The sequence below is a fragment of the Takifugu flavidus genome, chromosome 8, assembly GCF_003711565.1.
Source record: "Takifugu flavidus isolate HTHZ2018 chromosome 8, ASM371156v2, whole genome shotgun sequence".
Taxonomy (NCBI): domain Eukaryota; kingdom Metazoa; phylum Chordata; class Actinopteri; order Tetraodontiformes; family Tetraodontidae; genus Takifugu; species Takifugu flavidus.
The window spans coordinates 311,398-334,830 of NC_079527.1; the positions used below are offsets into that span (position 1 = coordinate 311,398).

At 52.3% G+C, this 23,433-nt stretch overlaps 2 protein-coding genes across 11 annotated transcripts; both read left to right on the forward strand.

The window, feature by feature from the left end:
• The first annotated feature begins 57 nt into the window (after nt 1-57).
• ccdc120a (coiled-coil domain containing 120a) lies at nt 58-14,956 on the forward strand. 6 transcript variants are annotated; one of them, XR_008951794.1, is made up of 13 exons: nt 4,319-5,310; nt 7,382-7,531; nt 7,649-7,778; nt 7,886-8,013; nt 8,093-8,203; nt 8,706-8,847; nt 9,112-9,165; nt 9,754-9,853; nt 10,186-10,943; nt 11,391-11,637; nt 11,708-12,001; nt 12,773-12,877; nt 13,479-14,956. XR_008951794.1 is itself a non-coding variant. In XM_057041357.1 (11 exons), exons 2-11 carry the CDS (start codon nt 7,484-7,486, stop codon nt 11,805-11,807), a joined length of 1,818 nt encoding a protein of 605 aa, XP_056897337.1. In that variant the 5' UTR covers nt 58-421; nt 7,382-7,483; the 3' UTR covers nt 11,808-14,956. The 6 variants fall into 6 exon arrangements, 3 of the variants coding, with proteins under 3 accessions (XP_056897337.1, XP_056897336.1, XP_056897335.1); XR_008951792.1 differs by having other exon boundaries at nt 11,708-12,877; XR_008951793.1 differs by having other exon boundaries at nt 12,773-14,956.
• A 718-nt stretch (nt 14,957-15,674) lies between these two features.
• abcd1 (ATP-binding cassette, sub-family D (ALD), member 1) lies at nt 15,675-23,418 on the forward strand. 5 transcript variants are annotated; one of them, XM_057041351.1, is made up of 17 exons: nt 15,675-15,773; nt 16,576-16,827; nt 16,886-16,995; nt 17,070-17,227; nt 17,297-17,484; nt 17,604-17,778; nt 17,843-18,033; nt 18,100-18,280; nt 18,353-18,495; nt 18,566-18,740; nt 18,847-18,941; nt 20,043-20,188; nt 20,248-20,393; nt 20,583-20,667; nt 21,699-21,824; nt 21,962-22,049; nt 22,562-23,418. In XM_057041351.1, the coding sequence occupies exons 2-17, from the start codon at nt 16,699-16,701 to the stop codon at nt 22,679-22,681; spliced, it is 2,256 nt and encodes a 751-aa protein (XP_056897331.1). In that variant the 5' UTR covers nt 15,675-15,773; nt 16,576-16,698; the 3' UTR covers nt 22,682-23,418. The 5 variants fall into 5 exon arrangements, 4 of the variants coding, with proteins under 4 accessions (XP_056897331.1, XP_056897334.1, XP_056897332.1 ...); XM_057041352.1 differs by having other exon boundaries at nt 15,707-15,756; XM_057041353.1 differs by lacking the exon at nt 15,675-15,773 and adding an exon at nt 16,464-16,482.
• Nucleotides 23,419-23,433: the final 15 nt, after the last annotated feature.

Genomic DNA, 23,433 nt, shown 5'->3' on the forward strand with positions numbered 1-23,433 from the left:
GGATTAACCTGCACCAGTCAGGCGCGTTTAGGTTATTAATATATTTTATTCTTTCATCTCGTTTACTGAACATATCCGAGACGGTCGCGAGCGCAGCGAGATCAAACAAGCCACCTTGTCGGCGCTGATACGTCACGTCATTTTTAACGAGACTTTCTGGGGAATTCCTCGCGGATCCCGATCGATTATCCTCACGTGATCAATACTCGTTTCGATCAGGACGCGTCTCCGAGTCGGGGCTGGCGCGCGAGGAGAGGCGCGCGCTGGTGGAGGCGAACGCGCCTCGTGGTGCTGATGAGACTTCATTCGCGCGAGGCTGCTGCGTCGAGGAGGAGGAGGAGGGCGATGAAGAGCAGGGCTCGATCTTCTCATCAGCGCATCGAGCCGCGATGCACGTGATCGGGAGTGGCGGCGGCTCCAGGTAGGATCGATAAAAATGACCGCGAGACGTGGGCGGCGCGCCGGCGCGCGGCTCCCGCCTGCGGCGCCGCTAGCGGCACACTCCGTTTAAAAGTTTGTTGTTTCGTCGCTCGCGCAACAGGAAGAACAAAGACTCAAGTCAGGGGCGCGAGCCGATCCATCAGATCAATCACTGATCAATCACCTGATCAATCACAGGGATCGATCACCTGATCCCAGGCAGCTGCGTCATCAAATCAACCACAGCTTTAAAGCCGCGCTGCTCGTTCTGAGCCCGAAATGACTGATGGAGGAGAAAAGCTGTGCTTATCGTGACTGTCCACACCCAACGCCACGTGCGTGCGCGTGCGTGCGCTGAGTTTGCCCTCTTCAGTGGTGCTGAGCTCATCTGTGTCCTGGGCTCACCTGTGTCCCAGAGCCTCGTCATGACACGTATTAATCGTGTCGGCTAATAACAACAATGGTGTTTGGTCACGTGGTCACGACTTGTGCCATATTTATGGTTACTATTGTTGTTAAAAGTTCTGTCCACGACGCCAGAAACCCGGAGGGAAACCCGCTTTAGCTGTTTCTCTACAGTAAATTAGCTTTAAATGGGCCAAGCACAGCGGGTCACGTGACTACAATCATAAAGGTTTACCATCCAAATGGACCTCAGCTGGATTATATTTGACAGTCTGGATGAAGACGGTTTTACTGTAGTAAGACGTTTACAGGAATTTTTGAAATCATGCTAAAGAACCTCGTTTTAAATATTTGGCCCCTACTTCCCGTGATGTTACAGCCTGTAAATGGAAACAAAGGTGAAGGAAAAAAGCCTTAGTTCAGAGCAGAAAAGCAGCAGACTACATTTACCATGAGCCTCAGTGCCTGTTGCCACGGAGACGCAACCATCCACAGAGGGCACGTAGCAGTTACATCACATTTAATGCTCAAATGCAGTTCTTCATTGACAAAAAAGTGCACAGCAACAGTCTGCAGCTCTCTGATTGGAGACGTTTCACAGCAGTGTTCTCACCTGTGGCACTTCCTGGTTGTAGCTCCGCCTACTCCACCGCTGCTGCCTTTGATGTCCGAGTGATGTCACGTGATCGCCATACCATGTCCTTGTTCCAGCCTTTCTCTCTCTCTCTCTCTCTCTCTCTCTCTCACACACACACACACACACACACACTGCATCTCTGGGGTTGAAAGGTTATTGGCTGCTTTGTTGGAGGCTTCGGCCAATCACATTCAAGCATTCAGTGTTGGGATTTTGTACATTGTTGCCATGCGGAGATTGTGCTGCCTGACCTACATTCATCCTACACACGCACGCACACACACGTGCACGCCCGCACACACACACACACACACCACACACACACACACACACACCACACACACACACACACACACACACACACACACACACACACACACACACACACACAGGTATAAGTCTGGATCTGTGTGTTTGGCTCAAAGGCACAGAGGCAGCAGCCTTTTCAGCTTTATCTATTCAGTGTTGTTGTGTTTCACCCTTCTGTGCATACACGCGCACGTGTGTGTGCACATGTGCTGCTGGGGTGATTTCAGGCAGACGCTTCAGCCCAGCGGCTCCGTACTTCCTGTCAGTGTCCAGTCTGTCCTCATCAACCAGGTCAAACCTTGTGAGAAGTGTCCCCATGTCCCCTGATGTCCTCCAGGAGTTGCTGATGTGGCTGAGCTGTTGCAGGTCATGGTCCAACTGTTATTAACGCTTTTATAAACGCTATTATAAACCTCTGGGAGGTGCAGCTGTTGCACCAGGATAGGGAGCAGGTCTTTGTTTGGCGTCTGTCTGTCCATCCTTGTCCCCTGGACCTCTGCTGGCCGATCAGGAGACGACCTGTAAATAACGTTTCACTTCCTGACCCTGAAGTTCAGCGTGATCCTGCAGCTCGGCCAGGACCCAGTCGGTCCAGGTCTGAGGACAGGGGGCAGCTTCAGATCCAGGTCAGGACCCAGTCGGTCCAGGTCTGAGGACAGGGGGCAGCTTCAGATCCAGGTCAGGACCCAGTCGGTCCAGGTCTGAGGACAGGGGCAGCTTTAGATCCAGGTCAGGACCCAGTCGGTCCAGGTCTGAGAACAGGGGGCAGCTTCAGATCCAGTTTAGAACCCAGTCGGTCCAGGTCTGAGGACAGGGGCAGCTTCAGATCCAGGTCAGGACCCAGTCGGTCCAGGTCTGAGGACAGGGGGCAGCTTCAGATCCAGGTCAGGCCGCCTCCTCTGAGGATGATGATCAGATTTAATATTCGCTCTGACCTCCTGTTCACCCCCCCCCCCCCCCCGCCACTTCCCTCTCTAATCCCTCAGTTTCATGGAGGGATGTGACAGGACGTGGACGCTGTGTCCACTGGGATCCAAAGGAAAGGAGGAGGGAGACAAGTCCTCTGTCCTCAAGAAACGTTACTGAGTCAAATGTTTGAGTGCCAACAGCACTTTTCTCTCTGGGGAGTCACTTCCTGTTGGCAAACGCAGCTTCCTGTGTGAGAGGAGGCCCGAGGTTCTGGAGGAGGTCCAGGTGTCCTCGGTGCTCCGTGTGGAGGACACGGCCTCTTGATTTGGCATTTTCCAGCACTGCCGTTGGTTTTTGAAGGCAGCATATGTTTCCCTGAGTCATCGGTGTATTTTTAAACGTTGGCGGCGTCCCGGCCAGGAACACCGATGAGAGCGCCATGACAGACGCTGGCTTTTGGACCAGAACCGGACTGGATGCTTCTTTTCTGTGGCATCAGCTCAAATGTCCACTCGCCCGACCCGTAAAGGTCCCGGGCTCCTTCTCCTCACGTGGCCCCGGACCATGGCCGTCGACCTGGAGTCCCAGGATAAGGGATGCTGGGGGTCAAAGGTCGCTGGAGCCAACTGCAGATATTCACCTAAACTAGCATCGCTGGTTTACCTTTTAAACTCTGACATCAACAGGTTTAATTGTGTAAAGTGTTATTACAATGTAGTAACACTTTACCGCGCTAGCATGGAATTATTAACGTAGCCTGTTAGCATCCCGTGCTAGCAGCTCAGAAGTTCTCTGAGTTCCTGACTGACGATTCGACTCCGAGCTGCTGAATGTGAAAGCAGACAGATACAGGAGGCGTTTGAATGATCCCAGCGGGGGAGGGGGAGGCTGGGGGGGCTTTTGTTCTGCTAATTTTAGAAACCTGGGGGGTAATGCTCTGTTGATGTCTTTAGCACTGCTGAGTGGTGAAGCAGGAGTTTCCTCCCGATCAGGAATTGAGCGTCAAGCTGCTGCGGGTCTGCGTCATGTGACCCCGCCAAAGTAAGAGCACCCGCTCAGCAGCGACAGGAAACGCTGCACAAACGTAAAACACTTCTGCTGCGGCGCGTTGGTGTGGGTGCCTCTCCCCGGGGAGGACACGAGGACATTAACGGAACCTCCTGCCTATTTCGCCCCCTCGTTAGCCTGAAATCTGGCCCCAAACCTCAAAGAGCTTCACGTTTAAGACCTCGTTTATTTGGACTTCTGCCCCCCGGGGTTGAACCCTTCAACGTTTGTGCAGACAGACGTCAACGCTGCTGCACAGATTCCCCTGCGAGTCCAGAGGGGGTTAGCAACTGTCTTAATCTGAAGGGGTGTCCAGGAAGTGAGAGCGACTGTCTTAATCTGAAGGGGTGTCCAGGAAGTGAGAGCGACTGTTTTAATCTGAAGGGGTGTCCAGGAAGTGAGGCGCGCGGCGCCGCTGCCTTGACTGCAGATTCAGCTGAGTGTTTAGTGTGAAGCGGTCGGAGCTCAGAGGCGGTCAGAGCGCTGGACTTCCCCGGGACATAATGCTTCTTTCTCAGCGTGACGACCCGCTTCTGGCGTCCAGAGAGGATGCTTCAGCCCTTCCAGGTACTTTCAGCTAACGCGCGTGGAGCTTTAGCAGCGGAGCGCTAACGGGACCCTCAGACGTGAGCTGATGGCTTTGATCTTCGCCTGTGTTGGCTTGACAACAGGTGTCGTCCGAAGAGCCCGTGTTCTTCAGAACCTTCTGTAACGGGTCAGACGTGCACACGATTCTAAAGCAGGTAGAGATGGCCCAGAAACCAACGCTGAGGAAGATCAAAGCCAGTTTCCTCGTCTTTGATCTCTGCTTTTATTGTCATTCATGAGGTCATCGTTGCTGATTAAGGTGTAATTTAAAATCCAGACCTGAATCAGATGGTTTTGTTTCGACTTCGAGGTGTTCATAACTCCTTTCAGCAGTTCTCCCTCCAGAATGCTAACGGTGTTAGCGTCCTGTGCGTGCTGTCATCACCTGTGTTGTCCATTAATGTGGCCTTTGCTATCTGCTAATATTAAGATAGTTACATGTTCTCACAGACACAAATGCTAAATTCTCTGAATATGCAAATCCTGTATTTGCATATTTGCCTGCAGCTGCCGCCTTTAACACTTGCTAACTTTGTGTGTGTGTGTGTGTGTGTGTGTTGTGCTGATGAACATCTTCATTGTGTTTGATGTGTTAACGTGTTCAGTATTTTAATTTCCTGCTGGCTGAGCTGGATCTGAGGCTACAGACAGGAAGTGGTCTGTTGTTGGAGCTTCGGTCAGCGCTTGGCTGACGGCGCCGCAGCACCTGAGAGGAGGCGGTGCCATTGACGCCCCTCCCCCACAGGCAACAAGGTCACACACCCCCAGTCTGCCACTGTGTTGTCAACATGGTGTGTTTAAAATCCTGTGGCGGTGAAAATCACCAAAGTCAGAAGATTATTTTCAGTATTTTTAAGGTAGAGGGAAGCTCGGGGGGCTGGGGGGGTCAGCTGAGTGGAGAGGTCAAATGTGACGCCCCAGCTCCACCTGGACATGAGCTGAAGACGAGACCCACAGATCAACTGTTGAGGAGCCGCCGAGGACAGAAGCTGCAGGTCTGGACACGAGTCAGCAGGAATGTGGGGGGGGGTGTTTGTGTGTGTGTGTGTGTGTGTGTGTGTGCATGTGTGTGTGTGTGGTGACTGGTGGGGGGGGGGCGACGGGGGTGAAAGTGTTGAGGAACATTTGTCAGAGCATTTGGTGACGCGTCTGGAAGGTGTGAAGATGTTAAAACAGCGTGATGTGAAGTGAAGGATCATGGGAGTTTTTAGGGCTAAAGTGAAGGAGTGAAGGATCATGGGAGTTTTTAGGGCTAAAGTGAAGGAGTAAAGGATCATGGGAGTTTTTAGGGCTAAAAAACAAACATCATGAAACACTTTTAGTCAAGTTTGGACTTGACTGAATGACATAAACAGACTGTTCTCACCTGTGTATGTGTGTGTGTGTGTGTGTTTCTTCTTCCTCTCTCTCCTGGGTTGTCATTGAGCTGATCTCAGGTCACCAGACCCACAGAAAGCGGCAAACACAGACACCCTCCTCCTCCTCCTCTTCCTCTTCCTCACCCTCCTCTTCCTCTTCTTCCTTCTTCTCCTCCTCCTCCTCTTTGTCTTCCTTCTTCTCCTCTTCTTCCTCCTCCTCCTCTCTGAGGGACCAACAGCTCAGATCTTGTTTGAACCATCTCAGTCGTCTCTCAGACTGAACTAAAATGGTTCCTGCAGGAACCAGCACACCTGCCTGTGGATGAGGGTGAATCCAGACTTCAGTGTTTTTCATCAGACGGACACGAAGCTCCTTCAGGGGCCTCAAACCTTTGGGCTCAGTGGTCCAGTTGGTCCTGCCGAGGGGGCTCAAACCTTTGGGCTCAGTGGTCCAGTTGGTCCTGCCCAGGGGGCTCAAACCTTGGGCTCAGTGGTCCAGTTGGTCCTGCCGAGGGGGCTCAAACCTTTGGGCTCAGTGGTCCAGTTGGTCCTGCCGAGGCTCTCTGGTCTCAAGTTGTTGCACCAAAAGGCCAAAACAACCAGCAGGAACCATGAAGCACCCAACAGGTTCTTGCTGGATCTACACACAGCCGAGGGAGATCCAGGAACCATCAATAGCCCTAACACACACACACACACACACACTCTCTCACACACACACACACACACACTCTCTCTCACACACACTCACTCACTCACACACACACTCACACACACTCACTCACTCACTCACTCACTGACACACACACTCACTCTCTCTCACACACACTCACTCACACACACACACTCACTCACTCTCTCACACACACACTCACTCATACCGCACACTCTCACACACACTCACTCATACACACACACACTCTCTCTCACACACACACTCACTCATTCACACACACACACACTCACTCACACACACACTCTCTCTCACACATTCACTCACTCATACACACACACACACACACATTCACTCTCACATACACACACAGACACACACACTCACTCACACACACGCTAGTTTCCTTTTTTCGTTGCTCATTTCCTTCTTCCTGTTTCCTTGTGGGCTGCGTTTCCTGTTCTCAGGGACGTCCATGCTGTTGTCCTGCAGGACATCGTGTTCTCAGGATTTAGCAAAAGGTTCCCACACTGAAAGGTTCCCACACTGAAAGGTTCCCTCGCTGAAAGCTTCCCTCACTGAAAGGTTCCCACCTTGAAAGGTTCCTTCACTGAAAGCTTCTTGCGTGTTGGGGTCAGACTAGTACCTCTGAGTAGAGCATTGTAGAGTAGCACATCGTTGCCGGGGCAACCAGACCTCCGTGTTTATGGTCTGTCCACGACGGCTGTTTTGACTACAAGAGTCGGCTCCTAAGGGATCAGATGAACATTTTTCAGGACCAACATGTCAGTTCATGTCTGGACTACCCTGAACCTTGACATGTCCTGTCCCCCAGGACACCCGTCCTCTGCTGGAGTTAACAGAACAACGTTCTGACATGTCCTGTCCCCCAGGACACCTGTCCTCTGCTGGAGTTAATAGAACAACGTTCTGACATGTCCTGTCCCCCAGGACACCCGTCCTCTGCTGGAGTTTATAGAACAACATTCTGACATGTCCTGACGATGTTCTTGTCTTCTTCTGTTGTCCACTCAGTTTCGAGGTTGTGAAGACTGTTTGAGAGCCTCTCCAGTCGGTCCTGGGACCAGCACCCCCACCACCAGCACTCAGCCCCGTGGGCGGTGTTCAGGCCGTTGCATGGCAACAGGAGTCACCTATTGGAGCGCTTATGAGTCCAGCTTCCAGGTACGTCCAGTGAGACATGGTGTGTCTTCAGTGAGACGCGGCGCTGATCAGGTTCAGATGTTTCTACCAGACAAACGCCAAGAAAACACGCTGAACCTCTGATAAATCAACCTGCAGGTGAACGAGTGTGTGTGGGCCAGAGAGCAGGACGAGTCCAGCGGCGAGGAGGAGGAGCTGGAGGAGGGGGGCGGGATCACATGGGAGACACAGGCCATGGAGGTCAAAGGTCAACTCATCTCAGCACCTGGTGAGATGAGCAAACCCGGGCTGACATCTGTTGATGTTGGACAGGAGCAGTAACCCTGTCTGTGTGTGTGTGTGCGTGTGTGTGCGTGTGTGTGTGTGTGTGTGTAGAGCCTTTTACCTGTCCAGAAAGGAAGCAGAGGGAGCGAATGGCGGAGTTGCAGGAGAGGAGGCGGAGCCTGCAGAGCCTGTTAAGCACGCGATTGGCTGAGCTGAGACGCGTCTGTCTGCAGGAGGCTGTGAGTGATGTCATCCGGTCACGGCTGGGGTCGCCATGACGACGTCAGTCGTGTGACTGGTGTGTTTTTGCTGGTTCAGGAGCTGACAGGTGTGGTTCCCAGCGACTTCCCCCTGGAGGCGGGTGAGAAAGCCCCCTGCATCCGACGCAGAAGGGGCGGCCCTCGCCACGCAAGCAGGAAGTACCGCGAGGTAGGAACACGGTGGTGTGTGTAGCCGTTGGACCGGCAGAGTGTGAGGGTTGTGTGTGTGTGTAGCTGTTGGGCCGGCAGAGTGTGAGGGTTGTGTGTGTGTAGCCGTTGGGCCTGCAGAGTGTGAGGGTTGTGTGTGTGTAGCCGTTGGGCCGGCAGAGTGTGAGGGGTGTGTGTGTGTGTGTAGCTGTTGGGCCGGCAGAGTGTGAGGGTTGTATGTGTGTAGCTGTTGGGCCGGCAGAGTGTGAGGGTTGTTTGTGTGTAGCCGGCAGAGTGTGAGGGGTGTGTGTGTAGCCGGCAGAGTGTGAGGGTTGTGTGTGTGTAGCCGGAAGAGTGTGAGGGTTGTGTGTGTGTAGCCGGAAGAGTGTGAGGGTTGTGTGTGTGTAGCCGTTGGGCCGGCAGAGTGTGAGGGTCGTGTGTGTGTAGCCGGCAGAGTGTGAGGGTTGTGTGTGTGTAGCCGTTGGGCCGGCAGTGTTGTGTGTAACCATTGTCTTCCTCTCCAGGAGGAAGACTGTCAGCGCACCAAGAGCAAGAAAACCCTGTTCAGCACAGCCCTGAGGAAACACAGCGACTCTGAAGCACACACACACACGCAGACACACACATACAACAGCAAGAGGACCGTGCACAGAGGCTGCCACACAGGTAACACGCACAGACACACACACACACACACACAGCTGGCAGTAGATGAGAAGTCATTGTTCCTTCTTCCTGCCTTTATCCTTTATATCCGCCTACACATGAAGTACCTGCATTGTGGGGACATGAATCACTTTACAACTTTACACACACTGAGACAGATTTTCAGGGAGGATGTGAGAACCAGCCTCCATTAAACTGTTATTATTGTGAATACTGACGCACACGTGTGTGTGTGTGTGTGCATGTGTGTGTGTGTGTTTCCAGATGACACAGTGAGGTCAGAGAGTAGCTCAACAGACTCCACAGGACACGAGCACGGTAATAAACACACGTGCACAAACATGGTGACATCACAGCTGTGTAGCAGCAGCGGCCATGAATGCTCGTGCACATTTGTGATGAAGATGGTGGTGGTGATGATGATGTAGATGAAGACGAGCTCTGCGTGCTACCTGTTGGCGTTAGCTTTAGATGTGTTCACCACCAGTCAGAGAAGTGCTGTAGTTCAACCACAGTTGAACTACAGCTTAACTACAGTTCAACCACAGCTTAACTACAGTTCAACCACATCTTAACTACAGTTCAACCACAGTTGAACTAAGCTTAACTACAGTTCAACCACAGTTCAACCACAGTTGAACTACAGCTTAAATACAGTTCAACTACAGCTTAACTACATTTCAACCACAGTTGAACTACAGCTTAACTACAGTTCAACTACAGCTTAACTACAGTTCAACCACAGTTGAACTACAGCTTAACTACAGTTCAACTACAGCTTAACTACAGTTCAACTACAGCTTAACTACATTTCAACCACAGTTGAACTACAGCTTAACTACAGCTTAACTACAGTTGAACCCTCCATAACAATTGTTGCTCTCCTGCTTTCTCTTCTCCTTTCAGACGACTACACGCCTCAGTGTCGCCCCCTACTGGTGTCTGCTGGCTCCCCAGTGGAGGTGTTCTACCAAAACAAAACCAGGAGGAACTCTGTGCACAACAGGTACACACACACACAAACTCTCTCTCTCACACACACCTATACCTACACTTACACACACACACACAGCTACACACATACACACACTTACACACAAACCTACACACCCAGACCTACACACATACACACACACACAAACTCTCTCTCTCACACACACCTATACCTACACTTACACACACACACACAGCTACACACATACACACCAACACACACACACACCTACACACATCTACACACATGCGTGCACCTCTGGGGGGGCGGGGCCACCTAAGGGGTCCCACTGAGCTTTAATGCTTTTAACGATCTGCTCAGGAAACCTTTGTGTTTTTTTTCAGGAACGACCCTCCAGACACTGTTCCAACTCACAGGCCCCACCAACTCCCAACCCCCCTTGGCCCTCCTCACACCCCCCACCCTCCCCCCCTCCCCCCTCGCTCCCAGGACTCCTCTTCCTCCTCCGGGCCCTCGGACCCAGGTTCTGCAGCAGAGCTGAAAGCTAACATAGCTCGCCACAGTAACAGCTCCGACGGGCTGCTGGAGCGCATCAGTCCCCCACAGGATGGTTCGCTGGGGTCCCGAGGGACAAACACCGGCGGAGGGTTTACCAGCTCCGAGAAGCTGACCGACGGACGGACAAAGTTGACCAACGGACTTCTTGACTGGGGCGGGACAGGGCGAGGAAGAGGCGGTGGAAGAGGAGGGGGCTATAGCGACGTTCTTTTGGATTATGTGTGGGGGAAGCAGCAACAGCTGCAGCGCCAACAGCCCCAACAGACCAACAGCCGGCAGCCGACCACGCCGCACCAGCCCATCTACAGCGGCTGCATCTCCCAGCAGCCTCTGGGGGCGCCACCGTCCTACCGCGCTCACTCGGCCGACCAGCGGCGGATCAAAGTGACCCGCACCAAATCCTGCGGCCCCTTCCTCCCAGTGCAGCAGAGCCACGCTGATACCCACAGTCCTCCGCTGACAGCCATCCAGCCGGACCCCCACCCCCACCTGCAGCCCCCACGGCCCCCGCAGCTGCACCCCAGCCAGGATGCACAGCTGGAGGAGGCCACCAGGAGCATCCACAAGGCCCTCGCCCTGGAAGGTGAGCCGTCTGGTCCGTAGCACCATGAAGGCATCACAGGGTGTTTCCATGGCGACTGGTGTCTGTAACTTTTGATGAACTTAGTCAAGAACGCTCTCCGCTGCGTGTGTGTGTGAGCGCTGGAGCCCCCGTCCCCGTCCCCCGCAGCTCCGGTTTGATGGTGTTTTTAAGAGCGAATCTGTGGAATAAAACCATAAATCTTTAACGACGTGGAGATAAATCTAGGTCACTGCAGCAGAGCCCCCCCCTCCTCTGCTGCAGGAAGCTTCTCTACAGGGGTGTGATGCCACCTGTTGGGGGCACAATAAAACACATCTGGATGAGTCCTGCTGCCGACGGCGCCGCTTCCACATGAACCTGGAGAACTTCAGACTCCAGACATGCGTTTGGTATTTGTTGTTGTCTGTCCTCCGCCGGTGTTTAAGCCGTCTCCGTGTGTGGCTGCAGGGTTGAGGGACTGGTATCTGCGCAACACCATCGGCGCCAACCACCAAAGCCAGGTCAATGGAAAGGTCAACGCCAAGGTCAAATGTCAGGCAGGCGGAGGAGGGGCTCTTCAAATCAGACGGAAGACAATCGGTGTCGTCCAGCCGCCGACCTACCAGACGGACGCCAACCATCATCCCCCGCTGCCGCACCACAAACAGGCGCTGCCACATTCGGCCACGTTCCACGGACACCCGCTGCACGCCAGGTGTGAGATCAGAGGACCACTTCAGTTCTGATGAAGTTTAGCCTGACCTCCTCTCTCCCCACCCCCACAGGTCTGTGGATGGCGCCCTCTACCAGGACGCCTTCCCTGCACTGAAGCACGAACCAGCTCCCCAAGACCTGGACCACCCATCTCCTGGAACTTTGGTCTGACCAGTCCAGATGTTCAACCCCAGGCTGGCTTCCTGGGAGGACTGGAGGTTCTCAGGACAACAGGAGAACCAGAACCTGCAGCTCTGTGGTAACACCAGCAACAAACCCTGGACGTGGCACAAACGTGCGCTTTCCTAGCCGTCGTCTCAATCAGGGATGAAAGCCCGTCCAAAAGTTCTCCAGAGGCATTCTGGGTAAAAACAATCAGCTGAGCTGCGGTCTTTTTTAGCCGCTTCACTTTTTAGAAATGGTTTTCTATGACTTTTATGTGTAAACAGACAATCAGATCAAAGTGATGATGATGGTGACGAAGATGATGATGATCGTTGTGATAATGATGGTGATGATCGTGATGAAAATGATTGTTGTGATGATCATGAAGATGATGATGATCGTTGTGATGATGATGGTGATGATGATGGTGGTGATGGTGATGATGACAGTGATGATGGTGATGAAGATGATGATCGTTGTGATGATGATGATGATGAAGATGGAAATGATAATGGTGATGATGATGAAGATGGTAAAGATAATGGTGATGATAGTGGTGATAATGGTGATGATGATGATGATGAAGAATAGTTGCACTCCTTCTCTGGGGACAGAATCACCAGCTCAGACCAGCAGCTTTTCAGAGCTAAAACATGTTACTGTCTTTTTGATAAACTGATCAAGTGACCCGATCAGGTGACCCGATCAGGTGACCTGTTGACCCTCAGGTGAGTCTGGACAGGAAGTGTCTCTTCAGGTATGACTGTTGCTCAGCTGCACTGACACGTGCAGCAATGGAGACTATCAATGACTGATGGAACCCAAAACTTTCCTCCTGCACCAAGGAACCAGTAAAACCAGTCACACATGTTCTAAATGTTTCATCTCAGTATTATTAAAAAACTGCTGATTTTACTGCACTGAAAGATGTTTAAAAAGAGACATAACCGATCAGGCCATTGTTTCACCAGCCAAACAGGAAGCTGAAACCTCCAGACGCGTCATCATGAGCAACAGAACCGCAGGACAAGACTTGAATGGTCATCAGGACAGATCACTGACCAGAGTAAACTCAGGTAACAGCAAAAACAAACAGAAATGACAGCACTAGAACACAGTTGACCCCTGACCCGGCCGACCCCTGACCCGGGTGACCCTTGATCCAGGCGACCCTGACCCAGGCGACCCTGACCTGGCCGACCTCTGACCCAGGCGACCCCTATCCCTGACCCAGCTGACCCCTGAAGCTGATTCCTTTGAGTCGGTCTCATCTAATCTTATCCACAACATTGGAAATTACCCTAACCCTTAAAGATGGTGACAATCCAGTGACGTTCTATGCAGCATTAATCGTCTGGTTGGCGACCCGCCGTGCAAACACTCGTGAAGGTGGCGCTGTTGAGCCGCCCAGACACCCGGAGTATCTGTGTTGTCACGCGGGTATTCCAGATGTTCCAAGAGTAAAATGATCCGGGTTTATCGGTAAACTGCCTGGTCAGAGTTCTGGTCAGAGTTCTGGACGCTGCAGGTCAACTGATGGTAACCAGATGAGCTCATGCTCACGCGTGTGCCGGTGAACTTCGACCTGTCGGTTGTCTTTGTCGGGCTGATCGCGAGGAGGAACTTCCTGTCGGACCGATGGGAAAGCAATAAACTTGAACATTTGTACTTTTCCAGGATGAAAATCAGCTGCAGCGACAATCAGACTGAACAGCCGACCTGTTATTACTGGTGTAATAACCGGTGCCTGACTGAGCCTCTGGGCTGGTCGGTGCCGCTTAACGGGCCCCACGGTGTGTTGTGGGTGCTGAGTGTGGTGGTCTGATGGGTCCATCTGGGCTCAAACCTCTGATCTCCCAGTTTCTGATTGTCAGTTCAGGAACAGGAACCAGTCTGACCTCATCGCCTGAAGCTGAGGTCACATGACACACCAAGCTGCCTTGACCTCAGAGATAAGCCCCGCCCACCTGTGAAGGTGGAAGCCTGAGCAGAGGGGCGTGTCCTCAGGTTGACTGATGGTGGTACCAAGAGAAGCATGCTAGCCGTTAAAAACGTTAATCAACGACACCCTGTTGGTGTTTAACAAGGCTCCTGATTGGCTGACCGGCTGTCATGTGACCTCCGCTGCACAGACGGTCCCACTTCTGGCATTCCCCAACCAAAAACGTCTCAACAGACTTTGTTCTCGTGTGTTCTATCTTATTTAAAGCCAAAAAGGTCATTTTTCACCTTCATGCGGCTGATATTTTATTCTTTTCCCGGCTGGTGTTTGTGAATCCAACATGTTATTATTTATTGTTTCTTCCGACAGAAACACCCAAAGGTTGAAAAATCCCCTTTTCTACAGTTTTAGAATAATCGTCTGGCATCTCCGTAAAATAAAACCATATAATTACAAAGGAATCTCTTCAAAAAATCAAAAAGTGCCTCAACTAAAACCACCCAATCCGAATTTGACAAAGTTTCGCCCTGACTGATATTTCCTCGTGTGTACCCTGTACCCTATGTCCTGTACCCTGTATCCCCTACCCTGTATCCTGTATCCCCTACCCTGTACCCTGTATCCCCTACCCTGTAACCTGTATCCCCTACCCTGTACTCTGTAACCCTGTATCCTGTACCCTATATCCCCTACCCTGTAACCTGTACCCTGTATCCCCTACCCTGGACCCTGTATCCTGTACCCCGTATCCTGTACCCTGTATCCCCTACCCTGGACCCTGTATCCTGTACCCCGTATCCTGTACCATGTATCCCCTACCCTGTACCCTGTATCCCTGTATACTGTACCCTGTATCCTGAACCCTGTAACCCTTCCCTGGAACAAAGCCGGCTGTGGACCAGTCTAAGGACAAGGTGGACAATCCTGACAGCGTTCCTCCTGGACACCAGTTGTCCAGCAGCACCAGTATTCAGACTGGGAGCTTTTCCCAACACCGCTTCTGCTGTGGGACACAACTACAGAACTACACAACTACAGAACCACACAACTACAGAACTACACAACTACAGAACGCTTCCCATTTTCTGTGTTCTCAGACAGGATGGGATGTAAATAACCTCCACTGTTTGGTCACTTTGTACTTTTTCTCTTGTTCTTTTTTTCTGCTCTTTGATGTTGGAAAATGTAAATAAACACTAAAAATAAGAGTAAACATTTCTGCCGTCTGTTACTATTCATGTACGTTCAGATTATTGTTGTTCTGAGATGTCAAACTGTGAACACACAGGTGAACGGTGGCCAGGACCTGTGAACACACAGGTGAACGGTGACCAGGACCTGTGGACACACAAGTGAATGGTGGCCAGGACCTGTGAACGTACAGGTGAATGGTGGCCAGGACCTGTGGACACACAGGTGAATGGTGGCCAGGACCTGTGAACACACAGGTGAATGGTGTCCAGGACCTGTGAACGTACAGGTGAATGGTGGCCAGGACCTGTGGACACACAAGTGAATGGTGGCCAGGACCTGTGAACGTACAGGTGAATGGTGGCCAGGACCTGTGGACACACAGGTGAATGGTGTCCAGGACCTGTGAACGTACAGGTGAATGGTGGCCAGGACCTGTGGACACACAGGTGAATGGTGGCCAGGACCTGTGAACACACAGGTGAATGGTGTCCAGGACCTGTGAACGTACAGGTGAATGGTGGCCAGGACCTGTGGACACACAGGTGAATGGTGGCCAGGACCTGTGAACACACAGGTGAACGGTGGCCAGGACCTGTGAACGTACAGGTGAACGGTGGCCAGGACCTGTCCAGAGGGACCGAAAACAGGAACAGGTAAATAGAATATAACAATAAATTTCACATAGCGTGAAAAATGGTGTTTGCAAATAAAAAGCAGTGGAACAAGAAGGACCTAGTGCGCGTGTAGGGAAGGAGATAAGGAAGCGAGGAAGGATCAGTAATGGGACGCCCCCCCCCGATGCTGAACTTTCTCCAACAAGTGAGCACCATGGAGGGGTAAAGTATTGCATTTACTGACAAGGTGGACCAGAATCCTCCCGAACCGTCGTGTTGTGGGTCAGATTAGATGAAACTACCTGTGTAACTTCTGTTCCGAGCAGCGAAGCAGCCAAGTTACTGCGGTTAGCGGCTAGCTCCGGTTAGCTTCGCTGCTGCTCTTTAAACACTCGCTTTTGCCCGCAGACCCCGCTAAAGTCTCCCGGATCAGGGGCCACCGAGGCCTGAATGTTCGACAAAGATATCTGTTGCTGTAAAATGGGACACAACAACAGGTTTAGTGAGTAGGTTAGTGACGGTTCCAAGCTAGCGGTAACCGGAGCTAATTAACCAGCCGGAACTGCCCCGAACACTGAACAAATGGGTCACAAACCCAAGAAAAATCACCCCAGTTGGTTATAAATCATAAGGGATTCGATGTGAATAGATGATAAAGGTACTGGGTCTGTGTACGTGTGTCGCAGTACCGTTATTACTATCGAATAAGGTAATAACGTTGATTTAAATCAGCTTCTTATGGATTCTGACCGTCGGGCTTAAACGACCACGCGAAAAGGATTTTTAAACTCCAAAACTCCAACTTGGCTCCGGTTTCTAGACGAATTCAGACGTCTTTGCTCAGGTTCGTGTAGATTTGAGATGGTGATCTTTGGAACCATGAAACCGGCAGAGTTGTGAGTGTCCCCTGTGGCTGACAGTCAGACTACAGGTGAACAGCCCTCAGGTGTGGAGGCGGAGGAGCATCCTGCCGTGAATTCTTTCCTCAGAACCAGAAGAACCAACCACTCTCCTGTCCGCTCAGGTGGCAAACGCTTGGTTTCCATGACAACTAGGCCACGGCGGCCCCGGGACCAGGTCCAGTTTGCTCGGCTCTGTCATCCCCTTTGGTGCCGTCCTGTGATTGGTCACATCTGGGCTGCTCGCCATGCAGGTGACCAATCAGCAGCTGCCGGCTCAGCTGAGGCAGAGCTCCAGAGTCAGGAAGGTGGCGGTGGTGCTGCTGGCCGCTTATGCCGTTAAAAAAGTCTCCCCGTACCTGTGGAGAAGGCTACAGGTGACTCACACACACACACTCACACACGGAAGAACTTTAATAAAACTGGTGTTTTCAGGGGACTGCGCCTAGAAAAGCGGTGGGTGGAGCCGGCGGGTCCCTGAGCCCCGGCTGTCCCTCCTCCAGCTCTGTGGACGAAAACGGAGGACAGAACAAGAGAAGCAGCAGGTTTGTGGGTTCCGGCCTCACACCTGTGTGACCCGTGTGGGTCTGTGTGTGACGTCCTCTCGCTCTGTCGCCAGGTCTCCAGCCGTAAACAGAGAGTTCCTCCTCAGATTGTCCCGTCTCCTCAAACTCCTGTTTCCACGGTTACTCTGTTCAGAGATCGGCCTCCTGGCTCTGCACTCAGTCACCCTGATGTCCAGGACCTTCTTGTCCATTTACGTGGCTGCTCTGGACGGTTGGTCTGCGTCCTGTCACGGTTTCTGGGTCTGGGTGGTGGCGTCTGACGCCTGTCGCCATCTCGCAGGTGTGATCGTGAAGTGCATTGTCCAGAAGGACCCGCAGGCCTTCGTCCTACAGCTCACCAAGTGGCTCCTTGTGGCCGTTCCCGCCACCTTCATCAACAGCGCCATCAGGTTCCTGGAAGGTCAGCTGACCCTCAGGTTCAGAAGTCGGCTGGTGGACCACGCCTACCAGCTGTACTTCACCAACCAGGTCTCCCTCTCTGTCTCACACACACACACTCACACCCTTCTTCACGCCCTTCTTTACGCCCTCCAAGTGGGGTCATAATTGGACCACAGCTTGATTCTGACCCCCGTCTGTTCCTGCAGACCTACTACCGTGTCAGCAACATGGACGGGCGCCTGTCGAACCCAGATCAGTCTCTCACCGAGGACATCGTCATGTTCTCAGCCTCGGTGGCTCACCTGTACTCCAACCTGACCAAGCCCATCCTGGATGTGGTGGTCACCTGCTACACGTTGCTGCGCACCGCCCAGTCCAAAGGTACCCTCACCTGGACCAGGAGCCTCCGTGGAGCTGCGGCTCATCTTCTGTGTACCACCTGCAGGTGCCAACACCACGTGGCCTTCCGTCATCGCCGGCCTGGTGGTGGCGCTCACCGCCAAAGTCCTGCGATCCTGCTCGCCAGGGTTCGGAAAGCTGGTGGCGGAAGAAGCTCGGAGGAAAGGTGACCTGCGCTACAAGCATTCTCGAATCATCGCCAACTCGGAGGAGATAGCTTTCTACGGAGGACACCAGGTGCGGGCGTCCTTTCCCCCGCAGGCCGCCGTACCAGCGGCATGACGTGTTGTTGTTGCTCTGCAGGTGGAGATGGCTCAGCTGCAGAAGACCTACGTGTCTCTGACGTCTCAGATCCATCAGATCTTGCTGAAGCGTCTCTGGTACATCATGTTGGAACAGTTCCTCATGAAATACTTGTGGAGCGCGTCCGGCCTGGTGATGGTCGCCGTGCCCATCATCACGGCCACGGGATACTCCAAATATGGTGAGGTTTCCTGTTGCGCTCGTCCCTCTCCATTGTGCGCGCAGCGTGAACTTTGCCCTGTGCTCTCCTCAGACTCTGAGGAGGTGAAGCAGGCCGCCATGGTGATGAAGGAGGAGGAGCTGGTCAGCGAGAGGACGCAAGCCTTCACCACCGCCAGGAACCTGCTGAATGCTGGAGCTGATGCTGTGGAGAGAATCATGAGCTCCTACAAGGAGGTGCAGGTTCCCTTCTGCCCGTTCCTGCTCCTCCTGACCCCCGAGGGCCTCACATGCCTTCTGGTTGCAGGTGACGGAGTTGGCGGGCTACACCTCTCGGGTATCTGAGATGTTGGACGTGTTTGAAGACGTGAACAAGGGAATCTACCGGCGCTCTGCAGACACGGAGGACGCGCTGACGGGGGAAGACCAGAAGCTCCTGGTCCAGCACGGCCAGAGGGTGTGTGGCCGGCTGCAGATAAGAGGTAGGATCCTGGAGTGGTGCCAGCCGCAGCTCCAGCCTTCCACCAGAGAGTCAAGTGTGTGTGTGTGTGTGTGTGTGTGTGTGTGTGTGTGTGTGTGTGTGTGTAGGCCATGTGGTCAGCGTGGAGAAGGGGATCCGCTGTGAGGACCTGCCCATCATTACACCAACTGGTGACGTGGTGGTTTCCAGCCTCAACATCCAGGTCTCTCTCTCACACACACATGCACACAGACGCTAACAGGCCTTTGACCTTTTGACCTTTCTTCAGCTCAGAAACCCGGATTGCGTTGCGGTTGCAGTGCGGCTGAGTGGCCACACGGTGTCGCTGCTGGCCCAGAGTTAGAAGGTTTATCTGCTACTGTTGGATTTGAAATTCAACAACTGGGTCTTTTCAGCTCCGATCGAAGGGTTTTCACAGAATTATGACGTTTTAGTTTCGCTGAGAGTTTTAGTTATCTGTGTCTAGAGCAACAGCGCCCCCCCTTCCCCCCCTCTGGCAACGTGCTGAGTGGGGGGTTGAAGCAGCAGTTTCATGAGCTTTCAGGGATCTGGCTCGGCTCCATCCCATCTTACCAGAAGATGAACCCACCTCATCAATAGAGTCATGCAGCCCCTCCCCAGAGTGAGGCGCAACCACCACGCCGCCCAGGTGATGGCAGTCATCACCGGGGCAACAGCCTTTCAGAGCAGGACATCACAAAGGTGAACACGTCTCCTGCCTCAGCAGCAAAATTTGGGAAGTCAGATGTTGGACCTCATCCAGAGCAGCACCTGCTGGGGCCTGAACTCTGACCTCTGACCCCGACTCTGCGGAGGAGGGACCTCAGTCACGTGGACATAAAGGACAGGTGATGGACGTGAGAAATGGACGCCTGGTGCCGCCCCAATCTGGACCCTCCATCTTCCTTCCATCTCCTTAATCTCTTCTTTTTGTCTCAGCCTTTCTTCCCATTTTCCATCCGCCTGAGGTCAAAGGTCGGGTCAGAGCCTGGTGGCATTAGCATTTACTGAAAGGCTCTGCCTGTGTGTGTGTGTGTGTGTGCTGTACTCACAATAGAGGGATTATAGCGCCACATTTTTCTGCTAAAGCTGCAGGAAGCTGGGGGACCAGAGAGAACCTCCTCTCTGTCCTCTCTGCTCCTTAGGAGGTTCTGTGTGATGCACCACCACAGTGGTCACAGGTTAGCGACCCATCAGGTCCAGAGGCTCAGCACTAATGGGATGAGCAGCATCAGTCTCCTCCCCTTCAGAACCAGGAAGCTCAGGATTTGGGTTTATTCTGTGTGCGTTGTGTCCTCCTCAGGTGGACGAAGGGATGCACGTGTTGATCACAGGTCCAAATGGCTGTGGGAAGAGCTCTCTCTTCAGGATCCTGAGCGGGCTGTGGCCTGTTTATGGAGGAGTTCTGTACCGACCAGAACCAGAGCACATGTTCTACATCCCTCAGAGGTAACAGCTCCCCCACCATCACTGCAAAGGGGCTCAGCTGATGGTAGCGCTGCCAACAGGCCCTACATGTCTGAGGGGACCCTCCGAGACCAGGTGATCTACCCAGACTCTGTGGAGGAGATGGTGAAGAGGGGCCTCTCGGATCCACAGCTGGAGGAGATCCTTCGCACTGTCCACCTGCTCTACATCCTGGATAGAGAGGGAGGTCAGGGAACGCACGTGTGTTTGTGTGGGTGTGTGTTTGGGTGATCCTTTCATGGTGAACCTCCAAGGTGTCTCCATCTCTGATTAAATCTTTTGCGTGAACCAGTGTTTCCCGTTGCAGTTGTATTTCAATCCCAGTCCTGCTTTTTGTCCTTTTGTCTGTCTGTATGTCGGTCTGTCCGTCTGCCAGGTTGGGAGTCGGTCTGTGACTGGAAGGACGTGCTGTCTGGAGGAGAGAAGCAGAGGATGGGCATGGCTCGTATGTTCTACCACCGGTAAAGCTTGTAGTCTGTTGTCTGACTGCTGTGTGACTGTTGTCTGACTGCTGTATGATGGTTGTGTAGCTGTTGTCTGACTGCTGTGTGTCTTTTGTGTGACTGTTGTCTGACTGCTGTTGTGTTGTGTGATTGCTGTCTGATTGTTGTCTGACTGCTGTTGTGTTGTGTGACTGCTGTGTGTCTTTTGTCTGACTGCTGTCTGACTGTTGTCTGACTGCTGTGTGTCTGTTGTGTGACTGTTGTCTGACTACTGTTGTGTTGTGTGACTGCTGTCTGACTGCTGTGTGACTGTTGTCTGACTGCTGTCTGACTGTTGTGTGACTGCTCTGTGACTCCTGTCTGACTGCTGTGTGTCTGTTGTGTGACTGCTGTGTGACTGTTGTCTGACTGCTGTTGTGTTGTCTGACTGTTGTCCGACTGCTGTATGACTATTGTCAGACTGTTGTATGATGGTTGTGTAGCTGTTGTCTGGTTGTTGTATGATGGTTGTGTATCTGTTCTCTGACTGTTGTATGATGGTTGTGTGACTGTTGTGTGACTGCTATCTGACTGCTGTTGTGTTGTGTGACTTTTGTCTGACTGCTGTCTGACTGTTGTGTGATGGTTGTGTAGCTGTTGTGTGACTGTTGTGTGACTGCTGTCTGACTGTTGTTGTGTTGTGTGACTGTTGTGTGACTGCTGTCTGACTGCTGTTGTGTTGTGTGACTCAACTGGGCTGAAACTGCCCATTTCAAAGCAGGAGGATCATGTTAACTTAAATCCAGTTTAAACCAGTACAGCACCACTGGAAGTTCCTGGAGAGCAGCTTTGGTCCAGAGCTCCACCAGTAGGACCAGGAGGAGGTTTCTGAGTGGACACCCATATCAGAACATCCAGCTGGACCTGCTGCTGGGTCATAGTGAGATGTGTAACCCCCCATCTTCCTCCCTCCTCCCCCTCCCTCCTCTCCCCCTCTCCCCATCCTCCTCTCCCCCCCTCTTCCTCCCTCCTCCTCTTCCTCCCCCCCTTCCTCCGTTTAACCCTCTCAGTCCTCGTTATGCTCTGCTGGATGAGTGCACCAGTGCTGTCAGTATTGATGTGGAGGGAAGCATCTTCCAGGCTGCAAAAGATGCTGGAATAGCTCTGCTGTCAATTACACACAGACCCTCCCTGTGGTGAGAGAGTACACACACACACACACACACACACACAAAATAGGCAGACTACGTGTCCCAGCCTGCAGGGGGCAGCAGAGCTCCTGAGAGGCTGCACCTGCCACACCCTGACGCCTCGCTCCTCTCCTCTCTTCCAGGAAGTACCACTCTCATCTTCTTCAGTTTGACGGTGAAGGGGGGTGGAAGTTTGAGCCCCTGGATGCGTCCACCCGTCTGTCCCTGCAGGTGTGTCCTGGTGCTTTAATCAAACCCACCTCTCTTGTCACCGTGGCTGATCAGCTTTCAGCCAGGGGAAGAGTTGTAGCGGAGATAAAATTCAAAGGTCTTGATTAGAGCTGACATCAGCTGATCACCTGTCCAGCTGATCACCTGTGCAGCTGATCACCTGTGCAGGTGATCCCCACTTCTGGTCACATGTCAGCGGAGGGAGACCAGCTCCATGGAGTTAGAACAAGTTCTGTAATAACCATGGTAACCAGCAGCACAACGGCATGCCTCTGGTGCAGTGTGTGTGTGTGTGTGTGTGTGTGTGTGTGTGTGTGTGTGTGTGTGAGCCAGAGCCAGAGCCAGAGCCAGAGCCAGTCAGCTGTGTGTAGGTCATGTGGGTGAGGGCTGCCTGCAGGGCTGCAGTGTTTCAGATTCTTTTCAGTTTGCCGTGTGGAAGAATCAATGAAAGTTTATTGAGACGGCGCCGAGTGACACTACGGCTGTGATCTACTCCCGCTGTCGTCTTTCAGGAGGAGAAACAGCGGCTGGAGAATCAGCTGTCAGGGATTCCCAGGATGCAACAGAGGCTGGCAGAGCTGTGTGTTCTGCTTGGGGAGCGAGAGAGGGAGGAGGAGGAGGACCGAGAGTGAACCTCAGATGAAGAGGAGAGCAGAAATGTACTGTATTTACTGGTTGCCATGGACACAGAGCCAATGGATCACCCAGAATTTCTGCTCTGTGTTTTAAAGCTCTTCTCAGCGAACAGTCTGAAGGACTTACGCTGGCTAAATCAATGATCAGTCCAGGTACAATCGCCTCTCACGTTCTCAGAGGAAACAAACGATGGCCTATTTTTGCGTCTTTGTTTTTATCTTTATCCCTGTAATTAATAACAGAGACGTTTGTTATCATGCAGCTGATTCTTAAAGCTTTTTCTTTCTGAGCTTTTGAAACTATTCCGTTCAACTATTATCATAAATGAAACTGAGGCCTGGAGACATGATTCAGGGGTCAAGATTGGCTCTCAACAGGCAAGAATCAAACCTTCAGCTGGTGTTGGTTCAGAGATTTTGTCAGCATGGCTCTTCTGAACATCTCCAGAGGTTCTGGAGAACCGTTCCTGCTCTCCTGCTGCTCCTTGTTCACCTTCGTTTCTGACAGTTCTCCTAACCTGATTAAATATTAATGTTTCCCAGAATCGTAGAAACCTGCACAACAGTCTTCACACTTTAGTGTTGTTCAAAATGCTGCTGCAGAGTTTGAAATGAAAGAAATTTATATTTAGAGAAAAGTTTTAATGTTTGATAAATGAACGTGTTTCTATCCACTGTTTTATGGCGTCAGACGACTCGTTTTATTCAGAAGAAAATAAAAAGGATGAAAAATCCCCTTTGATCCTTTT